At 35.8% G+C, this 20,646-nt stretch overlaps 1 protein-coding gene across 1 annotated transcript in view; it reads right to left on the bottom strand.

Moving 5' to 3' along the window:
• Positions 1-3,662: 3,662 nt before the first annotated feature.
• The window catches only part of LOC109055432 (ATP-binding cassette sub-family C member 4-like), a 33,636-nt gene continuing 16,652 nt past the window's right edge, over positions 3,663-20,646 (bottom strand). Inside the window, exons 14-30 of the mRNA XM_042757716.1 lie at positions 19,583-19,679; positions 19,300-19,503; positions 18,997-19,134; positions 18,877-18,914; positions 18,264-18,379; positions 18,021-18,167; positions 14,347-14,426; positions 12,306-12,456; positions 12,048-12,167; positions 11,848-11,958; positions 10,984-11,084; positions 9,819-10,010; positions 9,490-9,735; positions 8,662-8,834; positions 8,469-8,574; positions 7,065-7,199; positions 3,663-4,861 (exon numbers count right to left, since the gene is read on the bottom strand). Of these exons, the coding sequence (XP_042613650.1) occupies positions 4,772-4,861; positions 7,065-7,199; positions 8,469-8,574; positions 8,662-8,834; positions 9,490-9,735; positions 9,819-10,010; positions 10,984-11,084; positions 11,848-11,958; positions 12,048-12,167; positions 12,306-12,456; positions 14,347-14,426; positions 18,021-18,167; positions 18,264-18,379; positions 18,877-18,914; positions 18,997-19,134; positions 19,300-19,503; positions 19,583-19,679 (2,245 nt within the window). The 3' untranslated portion in view covers positions 3,663-4,771. The remainder of the gene's footprint in view (positions 4,862-7,064; positions 7,200-8,468; positions 8,575-8,661; positions 8,835-9,489; positions 9,736-9,818; positions 10,011-10,983; positions 11,085-11,847; positions 11,959-12,047; positions 12,168-12,305; positions 12,457-14,346; positions 14,427-18,020; positions 18,168-18,263; positions 18,380-18,876; positions 18,915-18,996; positions 19,135-19,299; positions 19,504-19,582; positions 19,680-20,646) is intronic.

The following is a 20,646-nucleotide window of genomic DNA, read 5'->3' as shown; positions in this document are numbered from 1 at the left end:
CACAAGCTGTTTTGTTGGCTGTCCTTTGTAGGCCGTAATGAATCCAGTGAATGTGAAAGGAGATAAAAGGACAGCTCCAGTGAGAGTGAAGGATGGTCACACTGTGTGGCTAATGTTCTGAAGGCTTTCACTGCGGAGAATGGGAACAATGGGAGCAAATGGCAGGACAATGACCAGTGTTTTTGTCCACTCAATTTGTCTTGAGGTCCTTCAACCTAATCACATTCACTCAGAGTCATTTGAAGGTTTTGTTCGAAAGAGAAACTGCTGAGAGTTTGGGCTTGTGAACAAAAGGACAGAAAGGGGAAGAATCAACATCTATCACCATGACAGCCGGACTTTAAGACAGGGATTTGGGTCCAAAGAAAACACGGGATGAATGGAGAGGATTGGAGAGAAAAGCTAACGTTAATTCTCTCAAAAAGTCATCGGACATGCTCGACCATCACGTGCGTGAGAATGGCTTGAATTGTTGTTGAAGTTCTTTGTTAAAGAGACTATGAAACCTTGAAGATGTTTTTGGAGGTTAAGTTTTACAATTGATAACAAACCGTTTTATAATTTGCTTTGTAAATACACTTGTAAATTCCATTTTTAATTGCAAAAGAAATGCAAAGCAAAACACTGAATTAAACTGAAATTTTGAAGTAGAAAGACTGGAATAGTATTTAATTGTAAAAGTTTAATCATTTACAAATTTTAAAAATCATTTTTACAATGTCCATTTGAATACATAATTCAAGGACTATTGTTAGTTGTCAGAAAAAATTATTTTTAATTGTGGTAGCTTCACGTTTTAATAGAAAATAATTTAAATAATCAGAAATAATTTATTTTAAAATTGTACACATACAGTGGAAGTCTATGGGGGCAACACATTCTGCAGGGTTTCAGAGCAGTTAACCTTTTGTGAAAGCACTAATATTAATTCCTACATACAAAAATGCATATTATAGTTGTCTAAATTGGATTTGAGTGGTTTTAGGTGACACATTACTGACTTGTTTGTTTTTGTGTCCATGTGTATATCATGAAAAAGTGCTTGAGTTTAGCAGCCTTACATGCTCAAGAGTCGAAAAACTCAACTCCTAGAACACAGACAAGATTCACAAGCAGTTACCTGTATATCACACTAACATCATGCAACATGTCCAATTCTTTACTGTCAAAAAGATTCTAAATGATCATATTTTAATGTTTATATTTTTGCAATGCCCTGCCCTTTTGACACCCTTTTGTAATATTAAAAGTATGTCATTTTACAAACTTGAAGAATCAGTCAAAACTCTTTTAAGTCGTAAGTGACAGAAAATCACAAATGCTGTCAGTACTTGTTTCGAACTGGGAAAATTCTTTAAGCATGCAATCAGTTATCAGTCTACATTGTCAGCTCAGACTGCAGCGGTCCAAAGGAGAACCAAACAGCTGCTTTCTATGTCACTCTGAATTCTAAAGGCACGGTCACCTTCATCAGAACATTGTGCAGCTTTGCAACTGATATTAAGACCGTGCCATAAAGCAGAGAATGGGGGTGGTAGCATGACAAATGCTACTCTCCCTGTTCCTTTAAGAGATTTGCTCCAGAAAAAGCAATTTCTGTCAGAAGGAGTTTTGTTTAGAAGACTTAACTTTAGTCCTTTTGTTCTGTTTTGACAGAAATTGTGAGGAAATGGCACATACTGTATAAAATGACACGACTCCTATAATAATTACTCCTGAAAATATTGGGAAACTTAGGCTACACCTACAATCTCTGAATGTCATCACATTAGAATACACAACACCAAAATCAAGCATTGTGTGCAAAAACTAACTTTTCTGAGCTTACTTACTTAACTGCACCATAGTGCTTCTGTGATTTTTAGCAGATGCATGAAATCGGTTCACCTCAGTTTCACACAGGTATCCAGGTTTAAATCTTCAAATTAAAAAATGTCTCACGCAAAAAATAAAATTCTGTAATCTCAACCTCATGTTGTTCTCCTGTGGAACACAAAAACAGCATCTTGAACATGTTTATAATGAATCAGTGTGGTCCAAAGTTGTTTAGTCTTAAGAATATCTTTTGTGCTCTGCTGAAGGTCATGCAGGTTTGAAATGACACAATGAATTTCATAATTTCTGGTGAACTATCCTAATGTACTTGTTCTAATCATTTTATATTTAATGCAATGCCATTCAAACATTTTTAAGTGGTTATGTCAAAAAAAAACAAACAAAAAAAACAACGTAATATCTTGCAATTCTGATCTTGTTTTCTCATTTTCTTTCCCACAGAATAAAAAATATAGAAAAAGTATAATTGCAACACTTTTATCACACTTTTTTCTTTTAATTGCAAGTATATATGTTGCGATTCTGACTTTATACAGTATATAAAAAACTAATAAGTCACAATTACCTTTTTTATTTCATGGTGGAAGTGGACTTCCTTCCATAAAGTGTTCGCATTACTGCACAAATGCATTTCTATAAACTTGATGAATGTGTATAATATTTAGTTGTAAATAACAGAAAATCACAGATGCAGTTAAAAGAACTTTCTTAATTTGAACATATTAACATTTACCCGTCATATTAATAGTGATAGTAACAGTAGTAGTATCAGTTAATAGTAATACTAACACCATCTACGTTTCTTTCCATAAATAAATGCCACTTGTTCTAATTATTTGATATGTAATGCAATGACATTCAAAGTATGCAAATACTTTTTGGTGCCACTGTGCAAAATAGTTAAGAAACGATCAAAAAATGTAATAATCTTAATAAGATATTGCAAATTAATCCACTTCAAATGACAAGGACAGGTATCCAAATCACAAGATGAATGCATAGAAATTAAAGTAACTCTGGCCTACTTCACAAGCTTGAGAGAGAGAGAGCTGGTGTGTGTTTGTGTGTGTTGCCATGAGATCATCACTGTAAGGGAAGCATACCACATATCTCCCATAATAATGGATCTGGCTATCCTTTCATATCTTCTCTCAATTTTTACGCATTACCAGAGTGTATTGAAAGTGCTTTTTCAATGAAGAAGTAAAGGCAAGCATTCCTTCTTGTGCACACCTTTGAACTGAACACAATAGGATCATCTACTGCAAAGATCTCACACTTTTGTTTGTCCATCCAGGAGGAGAAAGGTCTACAGTATCGCTTACACTCCAGAGAGGATGGTTACGATTACAGACAAAGCCACAAATGTTGAGGACAAGAGGCTGTGATTCGATGCCTGCTTGCCTAACACATCGCCTCTTGTTCTCAGTCAATCCAGGATTTTGCCTTCAGGTTAATTCCTTTATGCACTAACATAACAGTCTCAAAACACCATGGGACACCGATGACAGACTGTAAACAAATACCTGCTGTCACCTCCGGCACCAAATCTTAAAGACATTATGGAGCGGGATGTAAAGTGACAAGGTTTTTTTTCTACTCCCTGTTATTGGAATACAGGGGGTTTTTCCAGCTGTAATCAATCCATATGGAAATGAAGGTTAGGATAACATACTAAGCCCTGTGACATGATTAGGGTTGTCAATTTAACATGTTCATCTAGTGCGATTTATATATACAGTATATATATATATATATGAAACAGTAGAAATTAAGTATGCACTTAAAAAAGCTCTTTTCATTAAATCAGCACAGTTCAAGCTTCATATTTTTGAAAATAATATTTATAAATAATACAAAATGTACTTTTGACTTTTGAACAGTAAACACTGATTCTTCCAACCAGCAGAGTCCATGTTGTCAATTTAAACAGAACACAAACCCAGACGGGATACAAGAACAAACATTAACTTAATCCTCAAACAAATAACCAAGAAGTTAAAAAACACTGAATTCAGTTGTTGGGCTAAACTGCATTTGACAAAAAAATTTGTAGCTGGTACTGCAACTTTCTCTCCTCTCCTTAAATCAAAAATCAAACCATAAAAAGACGGTAACATTCCAAAAAATACAAGACAATGAGCAGCAGAGAAAAGCTACTGGTGTCTGTGCCTGTGTGCAGCATCCCTTTCGTTCTCACAGATTCACAACAAACTCATAAAAATAATCACTTTTCTAAAAGCTCGAGAGAATCAGGGACAGAATTACATTTAACGGCCACATTAAACACAAAAGTAAAGTTCAGCCTTGTTTGTATTGCACAAGGACTTTTGCGCAAGATTTCTTTGCCCAAGAAACAATACAGCATTACAGAATGATTATCCAGCAATTCTCTGAAAAGTGGTTCTTTTTTGATTATATGATTAGATGTCACAATCACAAATAATAATAAATAAACAAAAACAGATGCTGTTTTTGATTACTTTTTAGAGCCCTCTCAGTACAATATTGTCTTAATATTTATAAGACCTTACAGTTGCTGTAGAAATCAGCAGCCATGTAGTATAAAGGCACTGGGAAAACTAAATTAGTCTAGCTCATAGCATACTTTTATTTGAGCAAAGGCAAGCTATTTCTTTGGCCCCTAGCAGTCCTGGCACTACACTTACACATTAAGGCACATATTAATAATCATAATATAAAGTGGTGTACAATCTCTAGCCTATCGCCGTCATACTGGAGAAATCTGAAGGCTGGTGTATAAAGTCCTCTGGTGTGATTGCAGCTCTGTCCTCTCTGGTGTGAACGTTGAGTGTTGAGCACATGTACGCGTCTCCAGCTCCGCTCAGCCTGGAGTTTTGGGGCGAGGAGGCAGAACTTGTGTCCGTTGCTGGGCGTAGCTGTGCGCTGTGTACATCAGGCACTTCACGGGCTGTTATAAAGCAGTCTCGAAAATAATCAAGCTGCCATCGTCTGTGGTGGCGAAGCCGTTGAGCTGGTGGACTGGACTGCGGTTCATGTACGCCTGTAAAAGAAAAGAGAGAGAGAACACGGTTAGTGTGATGTACAGTAATGGTCAAAAATATGGAATAATTCAATATTTTTTTAAAGTCTCATGCTCAGCAAGGGTGCATTTACATGATCATAAAATATAATAAAAACTATTATTGTGACATATTCAAAATTCAAAAATAAAACAAGTTTTCTCTTTTAATAGATTTTTAAATGCAATTTATTCCTGCGATGCAAAGCTGAATTTTCAGCATCATTACTCCAGTCTTCAGTGTCACATGACCCTTCAGAAATCATTCTAATATATGGATTCGTCCAATTATTAATAATGTTTTTTTTAATTGTATTTTATAATTTTTTTTATAATTTAATTTTTTTTTTAATATAAATTTTATAATTTATGTTGAAATAGTTTTTGCGGAAATTTTTATGAAAATGATGATACTTTTTTTTCAGGATTCTTTGATGAATAGAAAGATCGAAAGAACAGCAATTAGAATTTTTTTCCCCAACAATATAATTTGTCTGTCACTTTTGATCAATTAAATGCAAATAAAAGTATTAATTTTGTTTATTTTTATTCTTTTAATGGTAGTGTATCACGGTGTCCACATAAATATTAAGCAGCAAAACCCTTTCATTTTAACTTTTTAACACCAATACTAAACATAAGAAATGTTTCTTGAGCAGCCAATCAGCATATTAAAATGATTTCTGAAGGGTTATGTGACACTGAAGACTGGAGTAATGATGCTGAAAATTCAGCTTTGCATCACAGGAATAAATTGCATTTTAAAGTATATTAAAATTTTAATAATATTTCACAATGTAACTGTTCTTACTGTATTTTTGATCAAATAAATGCAGCCTTGATGAGCATAGGAGACTTCTTTCAAGGACATTAAAAATCCTAATCACTCCAAACTTTTTGACCAGTAGTGTGTGACCCTTTAATGAGACCTGGAAATGGATGAAAGGTGTCACTCTGTTCCCAAACCTTCCCCGACAATGCTTTTCTAAACACAGGGGACGGAACACAGCAGGCTGAATGGAAGTAAAAATCCCCTCTTATTTAATATCATTCTTATGCAGTAATCAAAACCTCTCATTGTATTTAAAAGCACCCATGGCTAACAATGAGCATAAAGACAAAAAGAAGAAAAAGCACCTGGTGTTCGCGCCCCCCCCACCCCCCGCAGACACACAGAGAAAAGTCCCAACAACACAAAGCATGGCCGACAAACAGTTGGCCACACTATCAGATATACCCTCAATTGAGCCGGCATTCAGAGCGCACAATGGTGGAGTGGTCTGATATCAGGTAGATGTGTGCTTGAAGCCCCGGCGGTCAGCTCCAGCGGGGCCGGCGAGGAGAATGAGCTCACCGGCTGAGGGAGGCGGAGAGGAACCCGATCCGAAGGGAGAACAACATGCCGCTGAGGAGGGGGAATCTAATACTGACTGACAGCACAAAGGCCTGGGCTTCTGTCACAGGTACATGTGGGCACATATTTGGCGATCTGACAGGGCGGTACAAGTAAGGGATAATGTACATCCAGCCGGTTGTTCTTTCTGTGTAAGTAAGGGATGGTTTATATGGAGCCGGTTGTGGTGGGTTTTACACGGCTAATTGCAACATGGTTATAAGGACCCGCTTATTAATATTGATTTGAGTTGAAATATCTGAACGCAAAGCTTCTGTGAAGACAGCAGTTGCGAGCAAACGGCAAATTCAAACTAAACGGACATTTAAGGGAAACGGTGCAGTCATGACAACATTTCACCACAAAATAATAAAAGCAATTAAAATAATTAAGATGAAAATGTTTTAAAACCTTACCAGTTTATTAGTTATCTTATAATCCATTACAGCGTACAAAACAATCGTAGCAGAATAGCAGCAGCTGCGTTTGTATGAAACGAGAGCGAGTCCGCGATACCAGGATGAGATAATTAAATAATTGTACATTATTTTGAATTGAGTTTTAATATTTTATTAGCTAAACAAACGCAAAGCTTCCACCAAGAACAAAAATAGTTTAGGCAAGAGTACAGCGCCGACTGCTGTTACCCGGATGAGCCTGTGTTATTAGCTTTTACAAGTTGTTATCCAGGGATAACATACCTCGGAATGTCGCGACTGACCAATCAGAATCAAGTATTCCACAGAGCCGTGTAATGATCAATATTAACCCGCTCTCCTGTGCTCTGCTCACCTGTTTGGCGGTCTGCAGCAGCGAGGCCACTTCTGCCTTTCCCGTCTGCTGCACCATCTTGTAGAAGATCCCGTTCTGGTTCTGTAGGAGAACATGGGGGGCGTCGTACTCCTGGATTCGACCTGCATCCAGAACCTGCGAGAAAAACAGACGTCTGTTTTTGATGCCTCCCTTTTAGGACCGAGTACTTGTTCCAAAAAATAAACACTAGAGCCAAATGATTTTGGTAAAATTTGGAGCTGTTAACTGAAGAAAATTCCTGAATGAATGACTCATATGAGCTGTTTTTTTTTAATGAATCAAACAAAAAGAACTCGCTGACTGAATGAATCATTCATAGTTGTTGGATCTATTCACCAAACTGCAAGAGATTGCTTTCATCATGTCCAACTCAAAATGAAGAAACTGCTTCTGTGATGTGCATTTAGGTTTCATAAAACTAGTGTAGTTTCTGATCATGTAATATAAAGCATATACAGAAAGAACCATAAAAGTACTTTGTGGTATTTAATGCTAAATTTATTGTGCCGTTTTGTCCTTTTTTGAGCTTGATGGCTCCTGGTATATACACTAGGTCCTAATATATAGTTTTGTTGTATGGTAAAAAGCAGCATGAAAACTATATCTTTCGAATTTCACTGAAGAACCATGCAGGTTTGGAATGATAAAAGATCTAATTTTAATTAATAAAACAGAACTGTTTATTTATTTATTTTTACTGGGGCCTTTAACTCTTGTAATGCATTCAAAACCTATATATGATTTCATAACTTCATTTTTTTTTTCAGTTAAAACCATATTGTATCTGATTATTAACTCCTCAATCAATGAATCCACAAAAAATTCAGTTTTGAATGCTTTTTATTACCATATTACTACCAAGTTATTGCTACATTTACCCCTTTTTAAGTTTTTAATAAAAAATAAAATTTAGAAACTCTTTGAAATTTAAATTTTACAAGAACTACAAAAAACAACAACTGTGATACCAGAACAGTATTTCTGTTATATTCAGGAGAAATGTTATCATTATTTGAAACACACAGTCCAAATTTACGAAACCAACAAATTCACTTTCTAAAAAAAAAACAAAAAAAACCTCAACATTTCTCCAAAACATTTACAATTATAATCATTCTATTTCTATATATTTTTAATCAATTAAATCAGTTGAATATTAATGAAATATGGGAAAGAGGCTTAATATATATTACTAAAGCATCTTTGAGACTAATCTAAATAGTAAAGCTTCAGCTGATGTTTGGGTTAAAATTGACCTTTTTTTTTTTTTTTTTGGTTATAAAATGATGTAAATTAAATGTGTGTTTAGATAGCCTTGGCTCATTTGAAAAGATTCTTCCAGGTCTAAATGGACCTGAATGCGTTATGCATCTCTGCACTCACCAGGATGCGGTCACTGTCTATGATGGTGTTGAGTCTGTGTGCGATGGTGAGGACGGTGCACTCCTTAAACTTGTCACGGATGGTTTTCTGGATCAGCTCGTCCGTCCTGTAGAACACATACATTTCTGTTCTCTTATAGAGTTCCTTCAGCAGCCTCAGAGCCAAGTCAAAGGTAGCTAGGTAAAGGACTCACCGAGGGTCCACATTTGCAGTGGCCTCATCAATAATGAGAATCCGGTTCTTCCTCAGAATGGCCCGAGCTAGACAGACGAGTTGCCGCTGACCCACGCTGAAGTTTGATCCAGACTCGGCCAGTTCGGTCTCCAGTTTATTAGGTAACTCCTCCACAGCAGCCTTCAGCTGGACCTTTGAGCAAACAAAGCACAGAGTCACTCCAAGAGCTGGACTTTGAGATTGCTTAATAATGTATTACATCTATAATCATCATATAAATCTACTGAGGGAACTTCACATCAGAAAATGGACTTATGGACCCATTTGACCAAGATCTATAAAAAAAAAAAAAGTAAAAGTAAAAACCTAAAGGTAGGCTTCACCATCACTACTCTTCCAACTCTTTCAGTCTTTATTTAAAAAAAAACAAAATCCCTGAAACTTTGAGTTACTATAGTTTGCAAGAGTGGGATTATAAACTCAATGGTGCTGAGAAAGCGACTAGTGAGTGAGTGAGTTCACCTGTTCGATGTGATGTTTAACATCTCGACGACCTCTGTAGTCCCATTTGACCACATCTTAGCAATGTTCAAGACCAGTAAAAGCTTACAATTATTAATGAAGTGAGGTTTTACTGATGTATTTCATGTTGTAGAATAAAATATGAAGATATCTTGAGATATCTATTCACCACAGATCTTATTTCAGGCATTTAACCATTAAAAAACCCACTGACTTTGGGACGATGGAACTAAAAGTTGTAAAATGCTTGTTTGTGGGTTTTGGCCTACAAAAATACATCCGGCACCCTGCAGCTCTCTGTTACAAGGAGTGTGCGCGTGTTCACCTCTTCCAGAGCTTTCCATAAGTCATGGTCTGAGTGCTGGCTGAAGGGGTCCAGGTTCTTCCTCATGGTTCCCGTGAACAGCATGGGGTCCTGTGGGATGATCGACATCTTCTGGCGGAGGTCATGCAGGCCGATCTCTGAGGTCAAGACTCCGTCCACAATGATTTTACCCTCTGGCTCCATCAGACGGAACAGTGCTGAAATCAGGGAGCTTTTTCCAGCACCGGTCCGACCAACGATTCCAACCTGATCGATGCAGAGCAAAAAACATTACTGCATGCGTCCTGACAGACTCACATGAGGTTCTGGAGCGGCGGCGCCGGACTCACTTTCTCTCTGGGTCTGAACATGGCCGAGATGTTCTTGAGGACGACAGGTCCATCAGAGCTGTAGGAGAAGTTGACCTTGTCGAAGGTTATCAGGCCCCGATTTGGCCAGTCGGGAGGGGGGCGTTTTTGGGTTTCCCAAGGTGCTTCACTTTCTAGCTCTGTGTATTCGACAACTCTCTCCACTGATGTCATCTAGAAGGACACATTATTCACGAAAGCAAATCAATTTATGAGGGGGTGAAGGGTCTACCTTGTCGGGTAGATTTAAAACAAATCAATTTAGCTCTGTTTCTACACAGGCAGCTGCCTTTGAAGGCAGAAAGCCTTACACTGTGCATCAACCTTCAAGGAACTTCACAGCTGACAGAGCTGAGATGCTCTATATAGGCAGCAACTTGCACACACATCACAGAAATTGTGCTTCCTATTGATTAGTATGTTGTTAAGCTAACAATTCAATACTCCCAATAAGCACTGTACTTTCAGTTCTTTGAAGTATTAAATAAAACAAGCATATATTAGTACGTTCAATTCAGGTTCATAATTCAGAGTTTTTAAGTTAGAATAATTATGTGGAGGACATTTATGATGCTAAATGTTGTTGGTACCCATCTACACTTTGAACAAATCTATGAGCATCAAGTAAAATAAGCACCAGATCAGTAGGCAAGGAGGAGGTACACTACCATTCAAAAGACTTGGGTCAATAAGATTTTTAGAAATTAACCTTTTTTTTTCAGCAAGGATGTATTAAATTGATCAAAAGCGTGAAGACTTTTACACTGCTATTTCTATTTCAAATAAATATTTTTTACACAAAAATATTAAGCAGCACAACTGTTTTCAACACTGATAATAAGAAATATGTCTTGAACAGTGAATCAGCATATTTGACTGATTTCTGAAGGATCATGTGACACTGAAGACTGCAGTAACGATGCTGAGAATTCAACTTTACATCACAAGAATAAATTACTTTTTAAAATATATTACAATAGAAAAAGCTATTTTAAAGTATAATAATATTTCACAAATTTACAGATTTTCTGTATTTTTTTATTAAATGAATACAGCCTTGGAGAACATCATTTTACAGTCCCTAAATGTTTGAACGGTAGTGTAAATGCATTGGAATATTCAGTAAATTCAGATATTAAGTTTTTACCATGTTCTCCACCTCAGCACTCTGTCTAACGCCCCACTGGAACATTCCCATTAGGGTGACTGCATAAGACAAAGCCAGTCCCACATCTCCCGCCTTCATACCTGTGAGGACCAGACACAATCTTTTCACAAACTGGTCTCAAAAAAAAAAAAAAAAAAAGACATTTATCTGGCATCAATATATGGATGTGAAACAAAGTTGATCTAAACCTCCTATAAGGATGTTCCCCCTACAGTGAAAAATAAAAATTAATAAATCATTGTTTCAAATCAAATTTGGCCAACTGATGATAAAAGACTATTAATTCCTGAGACATGGAATGTCCCACGTCACACCTGAAACATTTTCACTTTCAAAGGAAACAATTGCTTACCAGACCATCCTTAACCCAAATGTGTCATGTATTTGATTTTCTCTTTTTAAATTTTATCAAAATTATGACATTGTCACTTCAACCTTCATATGGAATAAATTAAATTACACTTAAGAAAAACAAAACAATACATAACAACCATTTAAAAGTTTGTGGGAAAAGAAATTACTTTTATCTTTTATCGGTCGATACCAATTATTGGCCGATACATTTGCGCATCTCTAGTATGTATGTATGTATATATATATATATATATATATATATATATATATATATAGAGTAATGTATTCATAATTATGTGTATATGCATTTTCCAATGATAGTGGTTAATTTTCACAGATATTTCTGAAATGTATAAAATGCATGTATAATATTTCTCCTCCAAGTGCAGCCTGGGTTGCTCCAGTACTCAGGATTCAGTGCACTGTCACTGTAAAAACCTCTTAAGCATTGCGTTTTGGTTAGTAGTGTGTATGCTATGGGTATCTCACTGTCTTTAAGAAGAAGACATCCGAAGGCTGTGATGGTCACAAACACCGAACACATTCCATCCAAACGCACTGCAAACCAGCGTGAAGTGGTCAAGAACAGGAACCAGGCCTCTGCCGGAGTACACAGAACATTTTAAACAACACATTATTAAAGTCAACAGCTAATCTGAGTCCTGCAAGTGGCCCATTTTTTTACCGACCTGAGTGCAGATCTTGATGGGCATCAAACGTTTGCTGAAACCTTTCCTCAGCTTTAAAGGCACGAATGGTGCAGAGGCCTTGCAGTGAGGATGACAGATGAGAGAATACAGGACTTCGAGCTGGAAGAACGCAAAATACACACAGCCATCAAGACCAGACTCACTAAACTTTCAAGACACACAGCAAAGATGCCCTGAAGAAACATTATATAATAATAATATTCTCAGATTTGACAATAGAAAACTGAAGACACTCACTAGTGGATTCAATCCGCTTGACGTCTCGTGATGTCCGCAGGAAGTAGCGCCGTAGAAACAGGAAGCTGATCAACAGAGGAAGAACAGGAATCAGGATCCAAGGGATGACGGAAGACGCCACAGCGACGACTCCAATGATTTGCAGAAACACCTGCAGTGAATAAAAAAAGCACAAAAGAGGGAGAGATATACATAATCCCAATTAAAATAAATACATGTAATTCATTTAAAGTTAAAAATAAACACATTTATAAAATAAACAAATAAATAAAATAAGTGAGCTGTAGAAACACTGCGTCACAACTGTTGACTGCTGGGTCATTATAGCACTTAGTGGTTTTGGTTGCTCCATTTGACCACAAACATTTATCAAAGAACACGGAAGAAAAACAGTCAGACTGCCAGGACAGCATGACTCCACACTTTCTGAGTGAGATCTCATTTAAATTACCCATAATCCCCTGCTCTTACCCTAAACCGTGTTAATAACTTAAGGTTAAGTGTTGGAATGACCACAGACTACGGTGGCACAGAAACTGACAAAAGCATTACTTTGCTTGTGAGTTTGGGACTCGACATGCAGAAGAACCTCAGAAGCGTCATAGTCAATCTCCCTTCTTTAACACAGAAACCGCTTTGGTCGCTTCATCAGCAATTTGTAATTAAATCAATTTTTTGTTAAAATACCTGTTTGGTAATCCAAACAATGTTAAAAATAATAGATATTATTTACGGTTCAATCATTACACAATAAATGGAAGATGGGGTCAAGTCGAGTGCATTACATTACGGAATACAGTATATTGCATATACTTCATGTATCCCAGTGGTTTTGACTCCAGAGGCCGGGGCCCACTATAGGGGGCAACTAAAAATCAAGATATTTCTTAATTGTTGTTCCACCTTAACTAATGTTTTTACCCCCCCCCCCCCCAACAGTCTTGAAAAACCTGGATATACTGTATGAAGTAGCCTAATTTTAAAAGTGTGGAAAAGTAATAAAAAATTAATACAATCTTAAAAATCTATGAGAATGAATATACACATTCTAGTGATTTAAATCTCTAAAATATTTTAATCGCTAGAAATTGCGAGTAAAATATATTTGAAAAAAAAAAAAAAACCTTATCTTTAATCCTTATGCAGTAAATCATAAACAATGTATTACAAACTCATTAGTTAAAAAGAGCGGGAACTTTGAGGAACGTTCAGTTCCTAAAACCTTCGGAAACTTGAAATGTAAAATGTTGACATTACATCAGATGTACAAGAGGAAATATATTCACCGACATCATGTTAAAAAGAGAACTGCTGGCGTAAACCGCCCATTTGGCAAATGCAATGAGTCATAATCCTGCACACAATATATATTTTCTACAATTCTTCTGGGAACCGCCCATTTACAGGTTCCTAACCTGTAATCACAATGTGACATGATGCATGTTTAAGCGATTTTACTCAAAATAAAAATGAACACGTTGGGCAATGTTTCCTACATCTCAACTTTCACTAAACACATAAAACAAAGCACAAATGATATTAACTTCCTCCATGCTTCCTTAAATTATATAGAGGCTTTCATCTTGTAAGTCTGATCATTCCATCTTAAAGGCACCAATTCTTTAGGAACTATTCAACAATGCATGCTGACTTTGCTGTCACACTAAAGGGAACCAACAGTGAGAGAGGATTGTGGGAAAGGCTAAGTGACTGCAGAGTTTTCTCATCTTAAGAGAGAACAAGGAGGATTCTGCTGCCCCGCACAATGAAAAGCTCCTTAAATGAAAGACTATTGTACTTCCACTCAGTCTGTCAAGTTTCAGACAATAGTGTTCTGAGCACATAAAGTGACGCCTGTCACCAACGTACTGACCACATTGTCATTTGCCAGGGAAAAAGCCACAATATGTTGTTGGTCTACAACACTTGGTTCACCAGAGCGAATAATGCATATGGCCACAAGTGATGGGTGTTCTGATCCAGCCACGTCAGCATGTGCATATTATGTGGTGTTTAACAGACACTGCGCTGCAAAACGTACCTGGATAAAATCTACAAATGTCCACGGAAGTAAGGAATCAAGGTGGCCGATGTCTTTGGCGAACCGGTTGAGGATTCTTCCTGAAATGTCAAGGGAAAAGCCATTCAGAGAACAATCAGCTTTCAGATCATTGCACGATACCATACCATTTAACTAGATTTAACAAGACTGAAAACAAGAAAGAAGAAAATGATGAAAAATGCTTCACTGTTAATTAATATTTAAAAAGCCTTTTTAAAATGCAATAAATACTGTAAATAAATAAATTAAAACAAAATTACAAATAAATTAATTAAAGTCAATAAGTCTCTCTAAACTGCCTTTTTTAATCACTTATGATATTTTAATAAAATGATAAAAAATTAATGATATTTAATGAACTAATTATTCAAGCTATCTGTAAAAAAAACTTCTTGAAACCTTCAAAAATACATTTAAAAACATTTTAATTAAAAATAATGATAAATAATGCTTATTTTCTCTGTTATTACTTCATATTTGATGGTTATACCACATTTTTGGAATAAAATTTCTACTTTTCTCAAAAATTGTAAATGAGTTTTTCAAAACCATATAAAACCAACATAAATAGAAAGATTTTAACATTTCAACAAGAGACAAGATTTGTTTTAATATCTCTCCATTTCTTTATCTTGGACACTCTTATTCCGTAATAGTGACGAAAGCAGCACTAATTAAAAAACAAGCTGAAATGCTGTCAGTGACGTGCATTGCAAACTTTTCTGTTGAATTATTTTAACAATAGCAATCCCATTTTGCCGTTTACTTCTTATCTAACTGGCTATGATAAATTCTGGCCATAAAGGCCTTTAACCCATGATTTGAATGACTGGAAGGATAATAAATGGCAGATTAAACAAACAGAGGAGAACTCAATCAACAATGGCACCATGCTGGATATCTGTTTGTCATTTGTCAGAAATGTTTATGGCCAATCATGCTTAGATTACAAGTCCCAAAGAACTGGCATACAACATAAACACCCACTAGCGTTAACCATTCTTTATTACCAGAGACCATAGATTACCAATGAAAAAGACTAGAGCGCAGAGACACAGGATACAGTAGTTGTGTCAACTAATCCACATCACACGCTTATTCCAGCCATAAAAGTTTCCACAAAGTGATGTGATTTCTATGAGTGCCTCCTGCTGTAATTGTGCCCCGTGGGTGCACTGCTGATAACAGTATCGTGAAAAAGGGCTCCAACTGACTCTTCGGCAGCCATAAAATTATCTATTAGACTTTTGAGACTATAGTAAATGCTCTTTTGCTCATGTTATCAATAGTAACACCCCGATAAGCAACCCTCAATCACACAGAACCCAGGTCTGCTGTTTGCTCTTTAGAAGGCGAGAAGAAACTGCATTATACTGGCTATACCAGGCGACTTTGTCCTGCACGTTCAAATGCTGACCACCATTATCACTGTAATGTAATATAATATAATATAAAATAATATAATATAATATAATATAATTTAATAAAATATAATATAATATAATAATACATTTTCTTTTGATTAATTGTATAATAAAACTTAGTATAATTCATATGTTTATTTTATATTTTATATATATTTAAATAAATATGATTATTAAATTATGATTATTTGGAGATACCATTTGAAGTTACCACCAAAAAAATAAAAATAAAATAAATAAATAAAATAAATAGACTTTACTTACATAGGACAAATATTACTGCAAATAAGGTGCAATAAAAATAAATAAATAAATAAATAAACCATTCTAAAAGGCTACAGCTCAGATTCATGCTCCATGACTTATCAGTCTAGAGCATAATTTTCCTGAGATAAACACAAGAGGAACAGGGAAGACAAAACAGCCAGTGAGAGCTGAAGATTTGACTTCACACACACCTGCACTTCAATCCAAACACTTCACACTCAACACAGCTAATATACATCCCTGCATGAGCAAAGAGCTCAAACGCTGCCGTTTACTCAACACTCCAGAGTAAACACTCAAATCTAGGGCAAACATCATTGAAAGCACACCAGTCCCCTTTCTTTTCTATGTGCTCCTTCACTCAGGAAGTCTGGAAATCATTTTAAAACAGCCAAAGTCAGTCAAATATTTTTTAACAAATATATTTATAAGCAATAGTTACCCATAAGCACTAAATTAAGGAAATATTTGGACAGTGGACATAAATGTTCAATGATGTTTAATAACTGCAATCCTTACAAAGGGGAAACACACACTGGTAAATAAGAAGCAAAATGTATGTTTTGTTTGAACATGTACCATGATCCTTTCAGGGTTTTTGAACATGGTACCCAATCCCTACAAAAGCAAAAAAGCAATATACACTAACAAAAACATAATTTTTTTCTTTTTTACCCTACCGCATAGTACCAAGGTGATAGCATGTAATAACACAACACATATTAGGACTTCTCCAAATACCATGTGTAGTTATTTTAATTAGAAATAATCTAAGTATTGAGATTTTAAGCCTATTGTATTTTAATACATTCAAGCTATGTTTTGTACATAAAAACTTTTTGGATGTGTTGGCCATTACTTTTAACTTAAATTTAAGTCATACACTACCGCTCAAAAGCAGTACTTATAATAATAATAATAATAATACTTCTATTCAGTAAGGATGCATTAAATTGATCATAAATGATAGTAAAGATATTTATAATATTACAAAAGATTTCAAACGAATGCTATTTCAAATAAATGTCACTTTCTAGAAAAATATTAATTAGGAAGCTGTTTTTTTTCATCATTGATAATAGTAGGTAATTTTTTTTGGGAAAATTGTTTTTTGGGATCATGTGACACTGAAGACTGGAGTAATGATGCTGAAAATTCAGCTTTGCATCGCATAAATAAATTACATTTTAAAACATTTTCAAATAGATAAGAGTAATTTAAAATTGTAATAATATTAGATACATTTCATAATATTAATGCTTTTACTATTATTGGAGTTGTGGTCAAAATTTTACAAACACTTTGCAGTTTCTGAATAAGAGGGATCATATAAAATGCATGTTATTTTTTTTATTTAGTACTGACCTGAATAAGATATTTCACTTAAAATATATTAACATATAGTCCACAAGAGAAAATAATAGAGGAATTTATAAAAATGACCCTGTTCAAAAGTTTACATATGCTTGATTCTTAACACTGTGTTGGATGATCCATAGCGTTTTTTTTTTTTTTTTTTTTGTGATAGTTGTTCATGAGTCCCTTGTTTGTCCTGAACAGTTTTACTGCCTGCTCTTCTTCAGAAAAATCCTTCAGGCCTCACCAATTCTTTTCCAGCATCTGTTGCGTATTTGTACCCTTTCCAACAATCACTGTATGATTTTGAGATCCATCTTTTCACACTGAGGACGACTGAGAGACTCATGTGCAACTATTACAGAAGGTTCAAAAGCTCACTGATGCTTCAGAAGGAAAAACTGATTTTCTTTGTTGACAAGAAGTACTTTCCTTTCCTCTGGAAGTAACTGCACATCAACAGAGGTTTTTCCAAGAACAGCACAGAATAGAGAAATTGCCCAAAGGACATTTCACAGGATGTGCTGCCCTCTGCTGGTCACTTCCAACACTGCCTTCAAAACAAGCTTGTTAAACAGACTCAGGAATATGTGTTTTTGTACTCACCAATGGGGTTGATGTCAAAGAAGCGGACCGGGGTTCTCAGGATGCTGTTGAACATGCGGTTGTGTAACGTCTCCGCTGAGCTCACCAGAGCGTTAAACATAAACAGACTGCGCATGAAGCCAAAGATGATGGTGGCTCCTGTTAAGCCTGATGAACATAGGATACACAAATCTCCATTACCATTGGGAGGCACATGCAACATGTCTACATTTGTACTTTTGCGGACTTCGATCATGAGCATACCTGCATAGACGCCAAGATAGAAATCCAGGTTGAGCTCTTGATTCGTGTTAGTGCCATTTGTGCCATTGGCAGTGATGTTAGTGGAATGAAAGTCCAGTTTCCTCTGCTCTGTGGCCCTGTCAATCACAATGTTATTACGTTATGATAGCTGGTAAACACCAGAACATCATGTCCATTTAGTGTATTAAGCACTATTTAGGTTGTTCAAATAAAATGCAGTTGGTCTACTTAATGCACTACACTACTTAGTGTTGTTTTCGATGCAGCATGATTTCGACTTTAATGATTTGAGCTTTTTTAAAAACTTTTTTGAGTGACTTTGCAATAAAAACAAGACTTGAAATTGAAACAATATTCAAATAAAATGATACACAGTTTAATGAATATAGTACACTTTAAATAATATATCAACATATAACAACATATAGCATATATATTAAGATTTATGTTTTTGAAAAATGTATCTTATGCTCACCAAGAATGCATCTATTTGATCAAAAATAAATACAGGAATACTGTGAAATATTATTCCACTTTAAAGTGCCCCTATTATGGATTTTTGAAAATTACCTTGCATGCAGCATAGATATGGGGAATATTACAGATCACTCACCAGTAAGAAAGCCACCAGTCATGAAGAATATAAAAAGCCTGTGGAGCAGAAAACAGCATTAGCATGAATCTGTAACTGCGAGTGAGAGGTCTTTCAGTGTATAACACTGCTGTCTTATACCTGTGCCAGCAAGTTGAGGAGAACAAACAAAATCAGCATAATGACGTTGGCTCCAGCTCTGAAATATTTCCAGTACATGCGAAGGCCGATGGTCCCCTCAGTGCGTGTCTCCTCGGCCATGGTATGCACAGGCTCCGCCTACCCATGAGGAAAAACAGTTTGATACTTTTACTTGGTGGAACTGTCTATTTGTATGATCAGACAGTAAGTACCATCCCACCCATCCACTAGATGGAGCTATGGACCCATCTGAGCTGTAAATGCAAATGTTACAGAAAAAGTTCACCCAAAAGTAAGACTTACCGGCAGCTGATCAGATTCATCTTTAACAGACAGAACAGATGAAGAATGAGAACGGACGGAGTTCTGTGAAATGGTGCGGTTGCGGGGGGAGCGAGGAGCCTCTTCCTTTTCACCCTCCTCTTCCTCGTCCTTCTTCAGCAGAGAGGTGAAATCCACTCCTGATTGCTGCAGTTCGGAGTATGTGCCACGTGCCACCATGTGTCCCTGAGAAAGACAACATGAGGTGATTTTGGCTCATTTATTCACAGGTGGATTGCAGATGGTGTGTGCTGTTACAGCTTACCTCCTTCAAAACCAGGATCTGATCTGCAGCCTTCAGGTACTGCAGCTGGTGAGTAACCAAGATCCTGGGCTTTTCCTTCAGGATACCACAAATACACCTGCAAGGACAATCAGTGCTCTTAACATTCACTAACATTCACTTGGTTCAAAAGTTTGTAGAGTCAGTAAGAGTCAGTAAGATTTTTGACTGATTTTGAAAATATCTTATGCTCACCAAGGCTGCATTTATTTGGAAAAAAGAAAACAAAAAAAAAACATGTAAAAAACATTTTAAAAAAATATGGTGAAATAATTACAATTTACAATAACATCTTTCTATTTTAATATATTTTAAATGCAGTTTATTCCTGTGACGCAAAGCTGAATTTTCAGCATCATTACTCCAGTCTTCAGTGTCACATGATCCTTCAGAAATCATTCTAATATGCTGATTTGCTGCTCAAGAAACATTTCTGATTATCATCAATGTAATGCATCCTTGCTAAATAAATGTGTGTGTGTGTATGTATATATATATATATATTATAGGGCTGTCAATCGATTAAAATATTTAATGGCATTTAATCGCATGATTGTCATGAGTTAACTCGCAACTTAATCGCACATTTTTATCTATTCTAAATGCACCTTAAATGAATACTTAACTAATAAGTAATAACTAATAACTAATAAGTTTTTATTTCTCTAATCAACATGTTTACGGACAAATACGGATGCTATATGCAAATGCATGTTTATTGTATGTTTATTTATCGCATTGGTCTGAACAAAAACAGCAGACGGGCTTATTAAAAATGTAAATTCATTATCTACCAGCAGATGGCACTGTCGGAACGACTGTAAACAAAGCAGAGCAGCAGCTGACTTTGAAACGTGCAGCACTCATATTTATTCAATGAAAACATCGACTTTTAAAGTTTAATCGTCACATTAAGCCATATCACAATTTTTGTCTTTTCCTCCCCAAATTTAAGACCTCTTGAAATCATAATTAAGACTTTCTTGTACCATTTAAGACTTTTCATGGCTTTAAATATGATGAAACTAAATTTAAGACCTCTTGAA

Source organism: Cyprinus carpio, chromosome A6, assembly GCF_018340385.1.
Source record: "Cyprinus carpio isolate SPL01 chromosome A6, ASM1834038v1, whole genome shotgun sequence".
NCBI classification, from domain to species: domain Eukaryota; kingdom Metazoa; phylum Chordata; class Actinopteri; order Cypriniformes; family Cyprinidae; genus Cyprinus; species Cyprinus carpio.
This window is presented reverse-complemented; position numbering and strand designations above follow the sequence as displayed.